The sequence below is a fragment of the Emydura macquarii genome, unplaced genomic scaffold (genome assembly GCF_026122565.2).
Source record: "Emydura macquarii macquarii isolate MOO-44397 ecotype Brisbane River unplaced genomic scaffold, CSIRO-AGI_Emac_v2 contig_573, whole genome shotgun sequence".
NCBI classification, from domain to species: domain Eukaryota; kingdom Metazoa; phylum Chordata; order Testudines; family Chelidae; genus Emydura; species Emydura macquarii.
In genome coordinates, this window is record NW_027130710.1 from 337,203 (window position 1) to 357,628 (window position 20,426).

The following is a 20,426-nucleotide window of genomic DNA, read 5'->3' on the forward strand; positions in this document are numbered from 1 at the left end:
GTTAACGGGGAAAAGGCCACAGCAGCTGCAGAGATTCCTGTGCCAGTCCCTTCTCTGTGCTCAGGAAAGCGAGGGGCGTAGGAGACACACGGGGGCAGCGTGCTGATGCAGCAGGTCTGGGCTGGAGCGCCTGACCTGGTAATGGGAGCATCACAAAGGGAACGGTTCAATCCTGGAACGCTTGGTTCTGGAAGGGACCGGAGGCTCAGTGAGCTGGCTCAAGGAGGGAGTTCCAGGCGGTTGGGGGAGGCACACCCAGGTGGGAAGAACGGACGTGCTCATGCTGGACGGAGAAACAGCGGCTTTGGACGCATGTCCCTGCTTTAGCTATGTGCAGCCAGCACAGATCTACAGAGGGTGCAGCAGATGGGGAGCTGGGAGCAGAGCCCACAGGACAAATGGAAAAGCTTGTCAGCCGTGGACCACAACCAAGAGGATTAAACGCACCAGCAACGAAAATGCCACCAGGCCTACCTGGTTCTTCCCGGCATGCTCCATAATCTTCTCGTAGACGATCTCATTCATGATCTGGAAGCGCTTGATTGCTTTCTTCTCTGTGATTCCCACGTAGGTCTGCTCCAGCGGCACCGGGCGAAAACTGCAGCGAGACGCAGGCAGCGTGAACTGGCAGTCGTGGCACCCCCGGGTTACGGATTTGTGCCAGAGGTCGGACGGATTCTACCCAAGGATCACTGTGCAGATCCCTTCCCAAGCTGCAATCCATCCCCACACAGAGACTCCATGCCAAATGCCCTCCTGTTCGACCCCGACTCATGATTCATGTTCTGCCCAAGCACTGTCCCCTTTTTTCAGTTCAACAGCAGCGATATTCGATGGTCCCTGGAGTCCAGTCGCTGGCTGCACAGCCTCAGATATGAACGATCCTTTGCACGCTACCTCATGCCCATTCCAAGCTTCCCCCAAGAGCTTCTGCAGCAGCCTGGGGTGGAGAATCCCTTTTCTTCCCCTCCCAGGATATGTCCTGAGCCCAGGCAGGAGTACAACTAATCATTGCACAACCTCTGGCAAACACCCCAAGGGTACACTGAAGAGTTGAGATCCTAGACCTGCAAATTCAAACGGATCTCACTGAAAGCCACAAGCAACCCGGCTGGATTCCCAGTGAAACCCTGGCACCATCAGCCTATTGACAATTACGTTCTACACCACCTCCAGGGAAAGATCTCACCAGAGGCCTTGGCTGCTTCCCCAACTGGACTGTAAAAGGCCCTTCCCAACCTTTCCCGTACCTGTTATCGAAGTAGAACAAGCCTTTGACAGGGTCCACTCTCAGGAACGTAGCCACATCCTCATAGTTCGGGAGAGTGGCACTCAGACCAACAAGCCTCACGTCCTCCTGGGTCATCTCAATATTGCGGATGGCTCTGGCCACCAAGGACTCCAGGACAGGCCCCCGGTCATCATGCAGCAGGTGGATCTCATCCTAGAGGAGAAAAGGAGTGGGAGGAGATTGACTTCAAAGGGGACAGGCTCGACTGACTTGTTTGCTGCAGGCCTGTTTCCTTCGTATTCCCTGGTGGAACAGCGTAGCTGGGCTTGCACAGGTTTAAACACACACTTGTCCACCACTCCCAGATGAAGTCTCACATCAATGATGGTCTCCTCAGAAACAGTGAAGACCCAGAGGTAACCCTGCTGCTGAGGTACCAAGAGGCACGTCTCTAAGTGCCGTCACACCCAGTTTCATCACCTCCCAATGGACTTTGCAGGACACCAGTGCGACTCACCAAGATAACGAGGCGCACCAGCTGGGTATAGGTGCGCTCCCCTCCCTTGCGGGTGATGATGTCCCATTTCTCCGGGGTGCAGACGATGATCTGCGTAGCATTGATCTCCTCCTTACACAACTGGTGGTCTCCAGTCAGTTCGGCCACGTTGATGCCGTACGTGGCCAAGCGCTAGGAAAGACCAAGTACGCTTAAGCTGGATGACAGCACAGGGCAGGTGAGGAGACTTGGAAAGGGAAGGTCCCGAGCAGCAAATCGTCCGTACAATTCCACACCTCTCCCCAGACTGCAAATGGGGTTTTCTGCACCAGGGCATTGAGCGCACCACGGACTCTTCCTCTCTGGTGTGGAACCACAATGCGTGGAACGGAGGTTCAACACGCACCGCCAGGCCCAAGGGACTCAGCCTCCAAGCGAGCAGGGAGTATTGGGCGCAACCCTCTCTCCTCCCACGGCTTGATCCAAGGAAACCCTTTAATGCTGCATCTGAGCTGGGGCCCCTCTGAGCAGTCATAGTCCAGAGCTCACAGGAGCAAAGCTCCAAGCCCTTGCTCACCTCCCTCCCCCACCCCAGGCCGAGCAGGAGCAGAGCCAAGGCTTTCCGTTACCTTCCCAAAGCTGCCCACCATCTCCTGCACCAGGGACCGCATGGGCGCAATGTAGATGATTTTGAAGTCATCCACGTTGATGGTTCCATCGATGTTGATGTGCTTTCCAATCTCGCGCAGCATGCACATCAGAGCTACGTTGGTCTTCCCTGCACCCTGTGTGACAGAACACAACCCCGTGTTCACATCCCACAGGCCACTGGAATCATCTTTGGGCCTCGTGAGGGATCATTTCAAACCTCCTTTTGTTGGTGGGTATTATCTTGGTAAGTTATCCGTACAGTTATAAGATTCCCCTGCATGGTGTTAACACAGGTCCCACACCCCACAGACCTGCTTAAACTGAGGCTGGCAAACAGGTCTGTCCTAAACAAAGGAACGTGTGCTCCACTTAATTTGCATTTAAGCAGTAAATGGAGTCATCAAGCACGAAGGGAAGACAAAGGAAGATCCAACAGGTGAGAAAACCAGCAGGGAATCTCCTTCCACATTGACTCTGTCTCCTGGTTCTGAGCTGGAAATGTTTTTCAAGGGGGGGACTGAAACTATACAAAAGAGGGCCAAACATCCCAAGGTACCTCCCTCCCCTAGCCTATCACATTCACTGCGCCTGAAGAAAACAAGGAAGTAGGTGTTGGACTCTAGGGAGGAGTTCTGACCTGAGAGTCTGGGCAGCAATCTGCTGGATCACGTGGTGAGAAGCGAATACATTTTGTTTAGTTAGGGGTTAGTAAACTGACTCTCTTTATTTTTCTTGGAAACACTTCTGACTTTCATGCCTCATTATTTGTCCTCACTTAAAATTTAACTCTTTGTATTCAATAAATGTGTTTTCCTGTTGTCATCTAATCCAGTGTGATTAACTTAAAGTATCTGAGTAACTGTTTGACAGAATAAACTGGCATATTCTTCCCGTAAAGGAATAACAGACTTAAAATATCTGTTCTGACCAGGAGACGGCTGGGCAGCACAAGACATACATTTCTGGGAGATGTCTGGGATTGGGGGGGTGTTGGGGTCACCCTGCAATATAACCAAAGCTGGTGAGAGCCAGAGTGTACCCCAAGTGTGCCTGGCAGGCTGCAGTTACACACACACACACACAGGGTGTCTCTTGCAGGCTGTTTGTGAGTGGCCCAGGTGGGAACTACTTCAGCAAGGCTTTGTAAGACAGCCAAGGGTGCAGGACAGGGGTGACACCCCACCCCCCCACTGGTCTGGTATATCACACCCTGGAATATACATGGAATCAGCCCCGTCAAATCCACAGCCTCCCCACAACAGCCAAAGGCAGATTCCCCTCTCGGTCTGAGCCAGCCACCCTCCAGGAGAGCTAGGCTACAACCCCAAGTCTGCCTCCAGCCCCACCGGTTTAGCACATTCATCCTGGAGGAAGGAAGAGTGCCCATGAGTTGGGCGCATGGGGCAGGAGACAGCCTGCCCAGATCCTCACCGTAGGAGCACAGAGCAGCAGGTTCTCATCTGTCTCAAGTGCGGCACGGTAGAGTTTGCTCTGAATCCGGTTCAGAGTTTTGAGCCCCTCGAACCCGGACTGGGCGTATTTGGGCAGTTTGTCCACAGGAACCAGTTGCTGAAACAGGGAAACCCCATTAAACACCAGAGGCCAGGCCTGTATCGTGCAGCAAGCAGGACCCCCTGGGGTCCACAAGAGACCCCTTGAGGAATGGCAGGGAGCGTCTGTCTCTCTCAGCGTGGCCGGGACATAAAGCTTCGTGCCTGGCAGTCACACAGCAGGGCAGTGAGAGATCAGATGGGCCCATTAGACCAAAGCATTTGGTCTGGGGGCTCCCACCGTTGATCTGCAAGTCTCACCCATCACTCTGAGTGGGGACCAGCGATGCAATGAACTAGCAAAGAGGATTCTAACACTTTTGGCCTACACTGCCAATTCCCCAGCCCAAGCCCTCTCATGGAACTAGGCTGTGTGTCTGAACTCACAGTGGGGCATGGGTTGCCAGCGTGGGGCAGCCCGAACTGCAGAGCATGATTACAGCATGTGCAATAACAATCCATAGCCCCGTACAGCCAGCAATGTCCCCTCCCACGGGTGTGATCCGCTCCATTTTACACCTTGGGAACCTGACCGAGGCAAAGCAACCTGTCCAAAATCACCCGGTGAATTCGCTGCCCAGCCAGAAGTGGAACGCAGCCCAGGGCGTCGCCCACGCTCGCTTGCTCAGTCCCACCACACACATGGTGGAAAGGAGCAGCAGCAGTGCCCACGAGCCAGCGCAGTGGCCCATCTTTAAGGGGGAGTTTAATGCCAGAAGCACCAATGCTAGGTGGACATCCAGGCATTGAGAACTAACGGATCAGGAGTCGTGAAATCTCAGGTAAGCAGAGCATAAAACACAGGGTCCTTGAGGGTCGTGTGTCGGAAGGGCCAAGTCCCACTGGCCAATGAGTCCCATGCTGCAAGCAAGAAGTGCCAGAAAACCAGCAGGTTTCTGTGCGAGGTGAGGAACCAGGAATGCTAGGAAATCCCACCCGGCCCACTGCTGACCGAAAGGGAACACATCCAACACCTACCTCCTCAGAGCCGAAGGGCTTTGGCTTCAGGGCAGGCACATGTACCTCCTCGTAACCTTTGCGCTGCCTGCGGAACGAGCCGTCGGGCAGCTGGCAACGTTTGTTGGCCATGAAATGGCTGCCTTGGGCAAATACCAGATCCTCCAGGTCCAGCACCTGTCGCGGGGCCAGCGCCTGGAAACACCAGAAGGGGAGTCAGAGAAAGAAAGGGAGGGGCCCTCCCCTCCCACTGGGACCCTCAGATAAGTTGATGGAGGACAGCTCCATCAATGGCTGTTAGCCAGATGGGCAGGGATTGCTGTTTGCCAGAAGCTGGGATGGGGGGAAAGGATGGATCACTCAGGGGCATTCAAACCCCATCTGCAGGCAGCCGGTGTCTCCTGCACCCATCTTCTCCTCTTTAACAACAGCCCCTTGCATTCATTCAGCCCCTCATCTACCAGCTCCTCAAGCATCCCAGGAGCAGGTGCCTAAGGAACATACCTCTCCACCCTGATCCAGATCCATGGTTTCCAGGTCTGTGTCCATCCGGGACTGGCGCACGCGTTCCCTACGAGAGCGTTCCTCCTGGCAGGCAAAGAGAGAGGGCAGGTGAACACTGGGTGGGCACCTCTCGGCACGGAGCAGGAGCTGCTGTGTCCCACGCCACACACTAGCACCTGCTACTGCCTCACTGCAAGACGCCACAGCTTCAGCCAAGGGGTCCGGAGATTCCTTCTAAGCACAGCCATGCATTCGATCAGAGCCACCTGCCGATGGTCACTGGCAACCAGCACCACCAGGCCAGAAACATCACCCGTCCTCCAAGGCAACATACCGCAACTGAACCAGTGCGCAAGGGTGTAAGAACGGGGGGGACCAAGGCACTGGAAACATTCACTGGAGAACACAATTACAACACGGAGCTTTCTTTAACCAGTGAGCGGAGCTGACCCAGTGAGCTAACAAGCCATGCAATGCAGACAACTCAGGAGCAGTCCCCGGCCCAGATATCTCAGCTCCCTTGGAGGACAGAGGATGTCACGCTCAAAGCCTCCATAACCCCTTCCAATTAATAATGAGTGGATCCAACGTGCTCCAAAGGGAGTTTCATCTCAGAGGACCCCACACCAGAGACTCAGGAGCTGCTGTCTGCCGCTGATTAGTAACAGCGCATGTAGGTGTAACGTTGTGCACCCAAAGCGGGATCTGGAGAACTGCACCATTTAAAACAGATTCTGAAAACAGGACGGACGGTCAGTCTACAACCGGCATCATCAGATCAAACCTCTGTGCTGTGATCCACGCAGCACCCTGCCATTCCTTCCATCCCGTTTATTCAGTGAGTGCAGTGAAACGCGTGTGTGACATGCATGCAGTGTGCTATGTCAACAGGACCTCACGGGCTCTCTCCGCTCTTCTTACCCGAATCAGATCTTCCTTCTCCGTCTCATGCAGCTGATACAGGAATTTCGACAGCTCCGGATCAGACTCCATCTTCCCCATTATCCTCTCCTTTTCGGCTTCACTTTGTGCGCTAGCCAGCAGCGTGCAGTACAGGACTGGAGAGAGAAAGAGGGTGAGAGAAGGCAGTTGTTCCAATGCACAGGGTCAGAGGGAAAGGGACAAGATGGAGAACAGTCACAGGGAACAAGGAGGATCCTGCAGTTTTACAAAGCAAGGGGCAGAGGAAGGACTGCACAGAAGGCAGATGTGTGGCAAGGTGAGGAAGTTGCAGCTATGGAAGCTGGCTGAGGCCTGGTCTGCACTTAAAAGGTAGGACAACATGGCTACGTCAGTCAAGGAGGTGAAAAATCCATGCCCTGAGCGTAGCTATGCAGATGTAAAACCTGGCGCAGCTGTAACTAGGCTGACAGAATACCATTGCTCAGGGAGGTGAGTGCTCCTACACCGATGGAAAAACCCCTTCCATCATGGCAGGCTGTGCCTACCTACGAAGTATGTTGCCGTACCCATGCTGGTTGTGACAGGGTGCTGGGAGAAACCAGGCTGATTCGGCCCCCTGCCACTGGTGTCCTAATCTCCTTCACGGAGCCGTGGGCACGGGTGTGTACCTGGCGGGGTTCGCCCCGTCCTGAAGCCTGTCCCTTTTGTGGCGTGAGGGAGATCCTGACACACATCTACCTGGAGTGCGCCGGCTTGCAGCCCCTATTCCGGCTCCTCCAGAACCTCCTGCTGAGATTCTGGCTGCACTTCTCCCCACACCTTCTGATCTTTGCACACCCCACCCGTGGCCCTACAAAGTCACAGGACCTCCTCGTCAACCTCCTCCTTGCCTCGGCCAAGGCGGCCATCTACAACACCAGGGAGAGGTTGGCCGAGGAGGTGCTCTGCGACTGGGACCTCCTTCCCTTCCTCCGTCCGCTCACGTCTCCGAGCAGAGTTCCACTGACTCCTTGGCTACCTTCGAGGAGCTGTGGGTGCTGAACGGGGTTCTCTGCTCGATGTCCCCATCAGGTTCCTTCCATCTCGCCCTTTGACCCTCACGCCCATCCCTGTTTTTCATCCGTTGTCCCTCGTAATTAATTGAGTCCAGGCTCAGTGGCTCCTCCCCTCAGGCTGGGGGAGGAGCTTTCAGCTGTGGGCGGGCGCACCCTGGAGCGCAAATAGTCCTAGAGTATTAATCAGAGGGGACTGGAAAAGGCTGAGTAAACCCTGCATAGGGTGGGTTGAGGAGGAGCAGCTACCGGGCTCGTTAGCCAGGCACTATAAAGGCTCCCAGGAAGGAAGTGCAGGGGTGAGTGGGGGGGGGGGGGGCAAACAGCCAGCAAAGGGAGAAGCGACAGCTGGAGCAGTGAGGCCCCTGGGGCTGGTAGGCCAGACTGTATGTTGGTAGATGGTGGCGGGTACTAAGCTGTAAATAAAGAGCACGAAGCGGACATCTGCGAGTGATCTGTGGGTGCAGAGGACCTGAGGAGCAAGGGGGGCCTGCGCGAGCCTGCGATGCCGGTGCAAAGCATCTAGCGCAGACATACCCTGAGGCGGGGCAAGAAGCATGAGGAGAGCACTCCGGTGCCCGATACTCACTCATCATTCTGTGCTGCCGTAGCACTTTAATGAAGTCAAAGGTGTTGAAGCCCAGGAGTAGGACGAGCTGGTTTTCACACTCCCTGTCATCGCTGGCAGTCTGGGAAAAGAAGGCACAGACAGAAGCTGACTTTGCTGCCCTGTTTTTGCCACGTTAGAGGGCAGGGGAACCAAATCCCCTTGGCAGCAGGTAGAACCCAACTGCCTGGCAAATACAAGCTACCCGCCAGACTTGCTACCCAAACCCTCCACGTAACAATCAGGACTCAAAGCAAGTATCTCAGCAACACCGGCAAGAGTCTAGGCAAGCGCAGTCTGCCCTAGAACTGGCAATGGAGCTGCATAAATACTACGGAGGAAAGGCATAAACCTGAGAGCCCCCATTCAAAGGGAGTCATGGGTGCTTATTCACAGCCAGGGTCAGGGTCAGACCACACCAGTTGGTCTCCTAGAAGCTGTCTCGGAAAAGCAGCAATTGTCCCCAGAGAGAACATCTACCCGTGCATTAAACCTGCTCATTCCAGCAGAGGTGGGACGGGTTAGGTGTATCCTCATGGGATGAGTGGCACAGTAGCAAGCTAACATTTTAATATGTCAGGAGCAGCCCAGGCAGCTTCCTGTCTTCCAGGAAGGCAGGCCCTGAAAGTGGAACCTTCTTCACACACCAAGGCAGGATAATTGGGCACGTACCTTTAAGATCTCTAGCACCTCATCTGCTTTCTTCTGGGACACAATGGCATCGTCATAGAAGCGACTCAGCTGCCGCTGAAGCCAAAAGGCATCGATGTCTCGGGGATGCAAGTCTCTCTTCTTGGAACTCATCAGCTCACCCGATGCCACAAGCTGAAAGGCAGTCAGCATCCTGTTACCGCCTGCCTCCACCCACGCAGAGAGAGGCGCACTCACCCGTTGGGTAACCAAGAGCACCCCCCAGTACTGCCCTCCTTCACCATCAGCCACCCCCCATCTGCCTGGGTTGTCATGCACATGAGCAAAGCCCTGGTAGCAACAATCACTCATGCGCTTCGAGTCCCAGAGGGGCACTCGTTTTGGCCTCTGTCAGAAAGCAGGAGGAGTCGTGAGGCTCTGGGGAGCCTACATACGACTTAGGAATTCTGGCTGATATGAAATGATGAGGTTGTTGCTCTGAGAACTGTTGTATCACAGAACGCCCCTTTGTCTAGAGGTATCCACCACTAGCTGACAGGACCTAGCACTCCAGCAGGGACCAAGTACTTCATTGTAATAACTGGGCTCTTGAGTAGCTTTGCTAAGGAAGTTTGCTGGAGCTAGGAGAAGTTACTTCTTCCATATGTCTGCAGGGTGGGGAGAAGTGGAGAAAAAGGAGCTATCGGCAGCGTGACAAAGACACAAGGTGGGGACAGAACAGGGTTTAAAGAGACTCACAGGGGGAGACTGGGAAAGCAACACAGAAAGCTTTTGGCTGCAGAGGGTGTGATGCTGGCAGATCCAGTGCCAGCTCATGCCACGGCCCCAGGCCTCACTGAACACTGACAAATGCAGCGCTGGAAACCCGTCTGGCTCACTTGTATGTTAGTACTGTCAAGATAGCTATTAGAGTTGTAAGACGGTGCTTGGTGTTTAAACCTTAGCTTGTAGGATGTTGCATGTAGTCCTCTCACTTATCTGTGTCCCATGTTTTAAACCAATAGCAAATGTGTGCATTGTAAACCTCTGTAACTGTGTAACTCAAACAGGAAGGAAAAGCTTTCTCTAATGCAAATGTTGGCTTCCAACAGAAGATGTTAGCTCCTGGCAAACGAGGCCTTTGAAATCAAATGAGTCATTGTGAGACATCAAAAGAACAAAGATTTTGTTAACCGCATTCCTCACCCCCTCCAGGCAGAGGAGACCTGCCCATGGACTCATCCCATCAGCCTGGGCTCTGGAGAGAAGGGGATAAACATCCCTGACAAGGAGACACTTGGTTCTTTTTGCTGCTTGGATTCTAAAGGGGCAAGAATCACTGAGCACAAACAAAAGCCCCCCCATCTGTTTTGCTTGAATTAACCCTAAAGGGCATATGGAGTTTGCTTAGGATACAAATGGCTATTATCTTTTGGAATCTAAGTCTGTATCTCATTTGTACGTGTGTGTTACCTGCTTTAACCTTGTAAATAACTCTTCTTTCCTTTTCCTAGTTAATAAATCTTTAGTTAATTACAGGATTGGCTCCAGGCATTGTCACTGGTAAGAGATCTGGGGTACAACCGACCTGGGGTAAGTGACAAGTCTTTTGGGACTGGGAATAACCTGAATATTGTTGTGATTTGTGGTGTAAGGAACCATCCATCACAAAGGCAGGCTTGCCTGGGTGGCATGACAGATGGGAGTGCCCAAAGGGACTCTGTGACTCCACATTAAGGCTGTTAAGAGTGCTGGAGGAGTTCGCACTTGTTACTTGGTTGGTGAAATCTAATTAGGAACATACAACCAGTTTGGGGTTTGTGCCCTATTTCCCAACAGTCTGCCCTGAGGTTGGCACCCATGCTCGTGCGCCACTCCAGACAGCGTGACAAGGGGAAGAGACAGCTATGCTTTCATCGCATAGGGGCCCTGATTAAATACAGGCCAGCCAAGTTCACAGACGGCAAGTTGGGGGCAAAGGGCTCATGGCTCAGAACACAAGCCACACATTTCCGCAGAAGGACCCTGGCACCTAGAGGACCCTGACCACAGCCCAAAGAATACTCTGGAGTGGTGAGGAAACCGAGGTAGGGAAATGCACGTATGGCTTTTGTACAGATCTGGGTATTTCTCATGCTATTAAAGAACAATTGTGTTTTAGAATCCGGTGCAAACAGTCTGTCTTTCATGAGTTACACCTACCATGTGCCCCTCGAAGTAAATTATGCACCCAGAACAACACCTAGCTCAGGGGTGTCAAACTCACTCAAAGTGACGGGCCGGAATCACAGAACCTCTACTTTGAAGGGGCCATACAATGCTCTCCGCCGAATATTTCAGGCCCTCTGCCCATTTTCGGCGGCGCAGCATCAGTAGCTTTCAGCGCTGCCCTTTCGCTGTGGGGACACTGACATTGCCACTTTAAGAGATTTCTAGGAGGGATACCCGCCGCTGAGTTCTCCTTTTTGGCGGCAGAGTTGTGGAGCGAAAGGTATTGCCACTTTAAGACGCTGGCCCCACAAATCTCTTACAGTGGCAATGCACACTTTCGGCGGCTCCAATACTTACTTTCGGCGGCCGGGATCAAAGAGGTTCGCGGGCCACAGAACAAAGGTTCACGGGCCAAATGCAGCCCGCGGGCCGTATGTTTGACACCCCTGACCTAGCTGGTGCTCTGGGACAGGCTGTGTTTAAGCTACAGGGCAAGCGGGAGGTCAGCGCTGGTTCTAGGAGCTGGGCACGGGGTCACAGCTCTCAGGATGGGGTACCAGACAGAAGTTCTGCATCCCAAGAGTGTGCCCAAAGGCTCAAAGCCCTGTTCAGACTCTGGGAGCTTAAAACACCCACGCCTTCAGCAGCTGGATTCCCCTACAGCAGTCTGCCGCGTGTCCAGCAGGGGCCTCGGCTAGATCTGTGACACTAGTGTTGGCTACCACAGTTAGGAATGACGCCCCAAGAGCTTTGACCCTCCAGTGACAGGAAAGCAGCCTTTGGCTTCCCCTCGGTAACTCACGTTGGCTGAGAGGGTGCAGCGGACGACGGCCTCGTCCCCCTCCATGTCATCATCAGACGCCTCATCCCGTACTTCACCGTACACATCCTCATCACCTTCCTGTTGGAACACACAGCTCCTGTTAATGGCTCTCTCTCAAGGAAACCTCACAGAGAAGCTCTCTAGGCCCGTCCGCCCTCCACCTTGGGCAGGAGTATTGGAAACAAGAACCGGGCCAGCTAGTCCTTGCTCCGGCAGCAGAAGGATTATAATGCGGTTAAGGCAGAGCACAGGCCTCTCGGCAAACCCCATCATCCTCTGCCTCAGTCTCCCCATTTATAAAATAGGATGGCAGCAGGGATGTTGTAAGGCTTAATTCATTAACGCTTCTCATACAGGCAGCTCAGTAGAAGTGAGAACTATTATTGCAGTCCGGCATCTTGCTTTCAGTTGTGGCCAATAACGGATGCATCCGAAGTCAGTGGAAAAAATAAAGCCCCAAGCCAATTGGGCACCCCTAAATTATGGAGATGAGGGAAGATCTTCCTGACCTCAGGCAACAATCAGCTATGGCCTAGAGCAGGAAGAGGGATAGTATAGATGCCATCATAGCTACATGTCAGGTCCCTGGCTCAGTCTCACTACCTTGTTTTTCTCAATACTACCCTGGGGCAGCTTGTCCCTCAGGTTTGTTCTGGGTTAGATGGTGCACGGGTTTCCACTGGGCTCGCTGCCTCATGTTTTGCGACGTTCAAGTTAATTCAGAACCCGTTAGTGCATACAAGTAGTTTAAATCCTTTCCCACCTCCAGATCTTTAAAAATAAAATTGATGTCAATGACTCTGAAATTCCTGTATTGTTCCACCTTGGGAAATAGCTAAGTCAGTTGTTTTCAGATCCTCACTCAGGTAAGAGTTACCCAAGAGTGATCCCAGAAGAGCAATTATATAAAATATTCCCAAGTGGCTCAGGTTTAGAAAAGGCATTGCATGAAACAGGACATCATGGGGATGCCACGTTTCAGTCTGAAAGGGACTGCTGAGTAGGTCAGGAGGTCTGACAGCTGATCAAAGCCAAGCCATAGAATCCACAAACATTTCTGTGAAAGGAGGTACAGCTTAGTGCAGTGATTTCCAAGGCCTTCCAGTGCCAGGAAGCTGTGTCTAAAGTCATCTTCCGGCCTGGCTTGGTCTCGCTGGCAAACATGTCTGAGATTGAGCCAAACTCTAGCTCCCCCAAGTACCCATGTCACAACCAGCAGCACAAAGAAGAGTGAAGGGAGAACGTGACGGCTCAGCCACCGCCTTAGAAGCATCTGGTCACTTACCTCTTCATCAGACTCAAACTGCACATTCACACCGTATGTCTCATCAATGTTATCATCTGCAAAGGAGCACAGAGTCAGAAGGGTGCAACTCAAGCTCAGCCCAGTTATCCGTTTTGCACCACTATAACACAAGAGCACCAGCAACATTTAAAGCTCAAAGAGCACGTACAGGGAAGGGCCATAAGATGGATACCTTTTCACTAGCAGCTAAGTGGAGAAAACACCACTTGTTTCACTTGTGAATGAATCAGGATTTGAATCGAGACTAAGCACTAACCATGAGCTATTGCCAAAGTTCAGCAGCTGCCTTTGGGAGTTGTATGCATGGCTTAGGCTAGGGGACAGCTCCCAGTCTCTAAGGCAGTAACTATTTACCACCAAGCCCCAAGACACAATTTTCAAGTCACAGGCTCAGTTTAAAACATCTTCCAGCCTCCGTGTCTAAAGGCATTGTCCCCGGTTGGTGCACCATTTATTGAAACTTTACATGCTGACAGCTTGCACACTGTAGTCTGAGACAACACATGGGGGCAGCCCAGGCACAAACCCAAGAGTGATCCCTACCCATGTTCTGGATCTCCTTGTCACCACCATAGTCCGTGATCTTCTTGCCCAAGTTCACCAGCACATGGTAGCGGGTGTCATCCGTCTGTCCTAACAGACAATCAATTTCCTTCCGTCTCTCCTTGTCTCGCAGCTTCTCGTTCTTCAATACAGCCAAGACCTCGTCAGCTGCTCCACAGAGAATGTCACGTGGCTGCCGAAGAAACAGGAACAGATGTAACACATCTAATTTGGGGGAGATTTTCCACATACCTGATTGCGCATTTCCCTACTGGGGTAAGCGTTGCCACTGCCCAGCTGTGGAACTATAATACTGGCTCACATTTATGGACTAACTGCTTCCAGCTTTCTGTCTACAAGAAGTGTGTCCATGGAAAAACAGCACAACTGGACGCATTCCCCTCTAAAACACCACAGCACTTTGCTAGCACGTGAAAAACAGAAATGGACATGACCCTGCTCAGAGGCTGCATCCCACCTTAGAGCAAGTGCCATCACTCCAGTCAGCTACTGGGGTGCGTCTAGGATCCTACTGAGATAGTATCTCATGTGAAGAGCTTTAGCACCCACAAGCTCCAAAAAAAGCCAAGTCCTGCACGCAGGTTGTGATACATCTCACTAGCTTGCAAGAGAAGGGTTAGCTGTCAAGGATCCAGAGACCAACTTATTGACTGATCTGAACTACAGCTCTGCCAGTTATTTTCCTCACACACGTCACTCAGCTGATGTGCCTTCACCTTACAAGCAGTTAGAGCAAAGATGCCCTCATGGCTCTGTGCACGTCCTTACCTGGTCCCCAAGGGCTGCCTGAATGAAACTTAGCAACACCTCATAGGTCTCTCGCGTCTCCTTGGTTTTGGGTTTGTAGATGATTCCCACCATCTCATCGATGCCCTCAGAAAGCAGGGTATAACCCTTCATTTTGTTGATGTCATGTCTGTCCTCATCACGCTTCCTCCTCCTAGAAAGCAGGGAAAGGAAAACATCACACAAAGCAATCAGCAGATGACGTGCTTCTCCAAATCGCGCCAGTCTTTCGGCTGGGAGAAGCCAATGGACAAGGAACCCTTTGATGAAACTTTCTCTGTCCCCACATTTGACTTTAAACTAATGAACATGCAGTAAAAGTCACCAACCTATCTATCTATCACCCCTCACCTACCCAACAAAAGGACCATCATTCTAACCAGGGGTCATTTAGCCTTCACAGAAGGCATCGCGTACAGTTTAGGTGCAAAGGTTAAAGTGATGTTGAAAGTTTTAAAACTAAAAATAGGTGTTTACTAAGTTTGCTTGCATTTTTGTTAAAATTAAAAAGCATTTTTCATTTGGATTTAACCATCATCTGCAAGATTTGTAACCCTAACACAAACACCAGGCCAGTGCAAAGGACACAGAGAGGGAAACTGACCAATCTCTTGCCATTATCTAACAGAGTAAAATTAAAAAGTGAGCACTTGCTATAAATGGTGGCAAACGGATTTTTTAATAATCCAAGCGATCAGTATCTCAACGGGATTTTAAAAAAAAAAGAAAAAAAACCTGACAGCACCCCTTCAAATGTATTTTCTATCCATGGCACAAGAAGTTACTTTCATTTGTTTCAAGTTCAGTAAAAATGATCACTGCCTGGCCAGTTCAGGTGAAACTCTCCTCCTGCATAGCAGCACATTGTCTGCTGCCTCCGGATGGAAACCAACACAAGAACATTAACTCAGCATTACGTCCGATGCAGTTAGTCCTGGCATTTTGAGTTCAGGTTCCCAAGCACTTTAACTCTGTTCCTTCCTGCATTTGTGCAGTGTAACAGAATCGTTCTCTATAGGGTTACACTATGTGCACCGTCACCCTGTGCATATCTAAGGTTTAGAGAATAAGAGTATGCAGCTGAATTTACATAGGAAGCAATGTTAAGGGAGGCTGTGAATAGGCCTCACTTTAAGAGCACATGCTTTAAGAGTTTTCCTAGATAACTACATGATAATTAAAGTTAAGTTTTTGTCATAGTTATTTTTAGAAAAGTCACAGACAGTTCATGGGCAATAAACAAAAATTCACAGAAGCTCGTGACCTGACCGTGACTTTTACTAAAAATTAATAAGGGGGAAGGATGGACTTACTGCCTAGGGGGACTGAAGCCCAAGCCCCAAAGGGGGGGAGACGGGATGGGATGATACGATGGAACTGACAGTTCCAGCCCCTATTGCAGGGACTTAAGCCAAAGAAGTCACAGAGATTCATTAGTCACGGAATCCCTGACCTCCATGACTAAATCGTATCCTTCATGATAATCTCCAAAATCCAGGCAGTGTGGAAATCCTAGGGCAAGATCTCACACAAGCTTTTAATCATTAGACTCCTGAATATCATGCCAAAGTCAGGATGCTCTCATTCAATGCTCTGTGCCCATTTAGCCTGTTTGAACCCCAAGCTCTGAAAGAAAAATTGACATGTAACCCACTCACTTCGCTCGTCTCTCTTCCTGCATCTGAGGTTTGGTTCTTTGAGCTTTGTCACCCATTCGAGTGCCCTCCAGCTTCCCAACCAGGGAGAGCACCTCCCCTGTAGGCTCATCTCGCCGAGTCCTGTCGATCAAGGAGCGATCAGCTTGAAGTACAAGGTTAGAGTTCTGGAGGGATGACGGCACAAGAGAACAGATAAGGGGTGTGAAGAAACCAGTGCAACAATCAATCAGAATCCAATCTCTATAACCCCAGCCAGGTCAGTAGTACATTTCATTATTGCTAGTAGCCCATCCCAAACAAATTCCCACAGATTATTATTACTGGTGTTTAGGATCTCTAGGCATGAGCCAAGACCCCATGGTGCAAGGTGCTGTACAAACACAGAACAAAAAGAATCTCTGCTCCCAAAAGCTTACAATCCAAGTATAAAACAAGAGACAACAGATGGATACAGATGGCAGAGTATAACGAAACAATGAGTTAATACTGGAGATCAGCAGTGGTCTCAGCATGCTCACAGCTTAACAGCTCTCAAGCTTTTCGTAGGCCTCACAGAAAAGGGAAGTTTTGAGAAAGAATCTGAATCTTTGCAGATATTTACAGGGAGTGTCATGAGAGGCAGTACGGGAGAAAGCATGAAGATGCTGGTCTGAAAATTTAACAAGTGGATGATGGAGGCTGATATCAGCAGTCCATCGGAGGCAGGAGTCAACAGACCAAAAGCGAATGAGAGATGATTGGTAGGGTGGGAAATGACTGTGAAGGACCGTGAAAGTAAGTGAAAACAAGTAGCTTATGTCTGCTACAATAAAAAAAGGGGGAGCAAGTGAAGAGATGCAAAGAAAGGGGCGACGTGGTCAAAGTGCCGGACTGGGAAAATGATCTTTGCAGCAGCATTCTGAGTGGATGTGAGTGGGGCAAGACTGCACGCGACAAGGCCAGAGAGAAGGATGTTGCAGTAATCAAGATGTAAGAGGAGAACCTGGACAGGAATTGTATCGGCGTGGATGGATAGAAAAGAAAGGCCGTGTTTCAGGGATGCTATGCGGGATCACGGAAGGAACTGGAGGAAAGGAACACCACACAGCAATTACAGACAGACTTTCAATGAGCTTAGTGGTGAAAGGGAAAAGGGGCAGCAGCTGGAGAGGCAGGCGGGGTCAAGGGGAAGTTAATTTTATAGATACAGGTAACGAAATGCAATGCCAGCATCTCCCGGCTGATACTGCACACACACACACACACAGGTCAGGCAATTTAAAGTTATGGTTCCCACAGCAACCAGGATGCCCCACACCGCGCACACACACACACACACACACACAGCGGAGCATGACGACTGCCAGCACCAGAACCCGCCGTGCCAGCCGAGTCAGCACACAGCTCAGCGCTGCCAGGAGCGCCTCTGGTACGGGGCAAAACCGCATCTCCCGCCTTGGGTACGTTAAGACACCGAGCCCGGTTTTACATCAAAGATTTCATTTACCCTCTCCGGCCCCCGAGGAAAATGGGGGGGAGGGGCAGGGCTCTGTGGTGGTGGGAATAGGGCCGCTCATCCGCGCACAGGCCAGATGGGCCCTGCCACCGCCAACAGCCCCCCGCTCCCGGGGCCCCGCGGGCGGGCGCTTCCCCTCCCCCCTCCACGCTCCCGGGGCCTCGCGGGCGGCTGCTCCCCTCCCCCCCCCCCGGGGCCCCGGGGCCCGGCGGGCGGGCGGGCGGGCGGGCGGGCGCTTCCCCCATGGCGCCCCTCCCACGCTCCCGGGGCCCCGCGGGCGGTTGCTCCCCTCCCCCCCCGCTCCCGGGGCCACTCACCGCCTTGTACTCGTACTGCAGGCTCCGCGCAGTCACATCCGCCATGGCGCCGCCTCACTCGCCCGGGCCCCCGGCGCCGCTTCCCCCCGCAGCGGCTCTGGCGGCCAGGCCGAGGCGCTCAGCAGGACTCAGAGAACGGGACCGCAGCGCAGCACGCACATCCGGCCCGGCCAGCAAGTACTTCCGGGGGCACACCGGAACCGGAAGTCCCCGGCTGTGGTCCGCTGCTGCTCTTCTCCGTACGGCCCCGGGCCCCCGCTGCGTCCGGTCCCCTCCCCTCGCGTCTAGCCGTCGGCCCCGACATGGCGCAGCGCGCGCGGCTGGACGGCCTCCCCCTCCCCCTCCCCCACGTGCGTCTGATGTCGTGATCCGGGGACGTTGCGGCGCGTCACGGGCCCGTCCCCCGCGCGGGCTCTCAGCGGCGTTGCCAGGCGACGGGCCGGGGCCCATCGCGCCAGCCAGTGGGGCCACCTCCCAGCCCGTGTCTGACCCCCTGCAGCGGGGTCAGGGCCTGGCCAGGGCCTGTGAAGTGTGCCTGTCCCTGACACCCAGAGCTGCGCTGCGTGGGGTCTCCATGCCGGGGGAGGTGTTGGGTGTTTCCCTTTAACCTCGCTCGTCTTTGTTTTTAAGGGCTAGCTGTTTAATACATTGCACTGGCTGTGCACCATATGCAATGATCAGTGGGGCAGGGAAGCGTCCGGTGCAGAGAGCCCCCCGGAGTGGGGACACCCAAGCCCCTGCCCTAAGTGACCGTGACAAGATTGGGGGTCGAGCCCCCCAGGAATCCTGGGCCCAGCCTTCTCGGGGTGACGAGGTCTCTGTCACACAGAAGAGTGAAAGGGGAGTCCTTGAGGTTAGGCAAGCCTCTGGGTAAAGAGAGTGGGAGCGAGGACTCGTATCCTTTTGCTAGTCAGTTCCACCAGGGTGGTGTGCAAGCCAGGAAAGTGGGACCATTCCCCCACTTACACAAAGCTGGGTCGTTCTCTCTCTTGTGGTGACTTCAGGCTTGAAGCATCGTCCAGGATTGCGAATTGCCCTCAGTTGTGCAGAGACAGGACCTCTGGCTATCAGGTTTGGTGCTTCGGCAGGAATTCGGAGTAGGTGAACACCAGCTCTTATGCTCCTTCGTGGGGTGTTTTCTTCTCAGATATTAGGAAGTTGGGGAATGTTAGCACAAAAGTGAAATGAAAAGCTTTGTCACTGGCTGAAGTGAGAGCCAGTGCAGATAGATGTTGTCCAGACTGAAGCCAGCCCCTGGATTGCAGGAGGGGCACAGGCTGACTGTTGGCAGGGCTACCTTGCACTAGTGCTCAGGATTAGCCAGCACAGGACTGATGATGGCAAACAGCCGAAGTCCTTTCAGCTCCTTTCTTGGCTTCTCGCAATCACAGCCCCGGGCAACAGCTGGGCCAGTGAAATCCCGGGTTTGCTCCCTATCTTTATCCTGCTAGCGTACAGCTGCTTGATGAGGCCTAGCTACACATTCTGTTTATCGCTGTTTATTTCTGCCCAAGGCAAACGGTCATCATCTAATATAAGAACTCTTTGCAGTCAGCTTTGGACTTAACTGTCTTGAGTAATTTTCTATTGTCTGCAAACTTTGCCATCTCACTGCTTACCTCTTTTTCCAAATCATTTATGAATGTGTTGACCAGCACAGGTCCCAGTACACCTTCTTGGGGAACCTTGCTATTTACCACTCTCCACTGTGAAAACGGACCATTTATTCCTAACCTTTGCACCAAAATTCTTATTCAGTTGCAGCAGGGTCTGGGTCTGGCTCAACCTCCTCTAAGGACACAGCTACCTAGGGAAATTGGACCGTTCAGTAACACTTTTGGGGCATTTACCTTTTATACCTCGGTCACCCAGTGCAGCTAGTTTGCCTGTGAAGAGAACCCAGAAGTCAACTCTGCTTTCCTGTTTGCTACAGATCAGTGGCACTTTGCCTTGGAAGCTCATACTGAGATGGCCTTAGGTTTTCCTGCATCATAGGGGAACCTCCTAGGAAGGGTGGGGATGGAGTCTGCAAAAGCAGTTACAGGAGGGCTTTGAAAAACAAATTCCAATGTCTGATTTCCCCCTACTCACTCCTTGTAGAAATCTGCTTGTTTCAGTCAGGTTCTCAGAAGAACACCCTTCAGGTGCTAATCAGCATGTACCCCAATGCCACCACAAAGCCCCTCCCCTCTCGGGATGGGAGAGCTGAAACCAAAGTGAGGCAGGAAGCTCACCTGGCTTGGTCATTAGGGGATTTAAATGGAAGAGAAGAGGCCAGTGTATTTTTCATTTCCTCCCCATCTTGTTTTCACACCTTGATTTCAGCTGCAGCCTCCAGAACCTGAATGGACTCTGGACTCAGGTTTAAAAGAGCTGAGGTCCATTTTGTGATCACTTTTTTCACATGCAGTGCATCAGCAGGGAGCAAAGACCCCACAAGCCATGAGATCTCTGTTCTCCCTAGATCCCGGGCCAGAGCATCCAAACTCAGCTTTTTATTGGAACTGAACCCATATATTGAAGATCTGACACGCTCAAGCCCTACAGAGATAGGAGAGAGAGAGAAACCAAGAGAGACTGGAACAGAAACACTTTTCATTTGCACCCATAAAGAGCACAAACTGAGGCTAGAATCTACCTCTCTCCTGACCTTGAAAACCCTTCACTGTCTGTTCCTTGCCACTC

The 20,426-nt window shown here is 52.3% G+C and overlaps 1 protein-coding gene across 1 annotated transcript in view; it reads right to left on the bottom strand.

The window, feature by feature from the left end:
• Nucleotides 1-17,924, bottom strand: part of SNRNP200 (small nuclear ribonucleoprotein U5 subunit 200) — a 38,159-nt gene extending 20,235 nt beyond the window's left edge. Inside the window, exons 1-16 of the mRNA XM_067540277.1 lie at nucleotides 17,742-17,924; nucleotides 15,930-16,093; nucleotides 14,254-14,425; nucleotides 13,465-13,657; nucleotides 12,901-12,956; nucleotides 11,595-11,693; nucleotides 8,624-8,776; nucleotides 7,934-8,033; nucleotides 6,311-6,447; nucleotides 5,390-5,473; nucleotides 4,907-5,080; nucleotides 3,810-3,947; nucleotides 2,357-2,512; nucleotides 1,749-1,919; nucleotides 1,251-1,444; nucleotides 475-598 (exon numbers count right to left, since the gene is read on the bottom strand). Of these exons, the coding sequence (XP_067396378.1) occupies nucleotides 475-598; nucleotides 1,251-1,444; nucleotides 1,749-1,919; nucleotides 2,357-2,512; nucleotides 3,810-3,947; nucleotides 4,907-5,080; nucleotides 5,390-5,473; nucleotides 6,311-6,447; nucleotides 7,934-8,033; nucleotides 8,624-8,776; nucleotides 11,595-11,693; nucleotides 12,901-12,956; nucleotides 13,465-13,657; nucleotides 14,254-14,425; nucleotides 15,930-16,093; nucleotides 17,742-17,786 (2,160 nt within the window). The 5' untranslated portion in view covers nucleotides 17,787-17,924. The remainder of the gene's footprint in view (nucleotides 1-474; nucleotides 599-1,250; nucleotides 1,445-1,748; nucleotides 1,920-2,356; nucleotides 2,513-3,809; nucleotides 3,948-4,906; nucleotides 5,081-5,389; nucleotides 5,474-6,310; nucleotides 6,448-7,933; nucleotides 8,034-8,623; nucleotides 8,777-11,594; nucleotides 11,694-12,900; nucleotides 12,957-13,464; nucleotides 13,658-14,253; nucleotides 14,426-15,929; nucleotides 16,094-17,741) is intronic.
• Nucleotides 17,925-20,426: the final 2,502 nt, after the last annotated feature.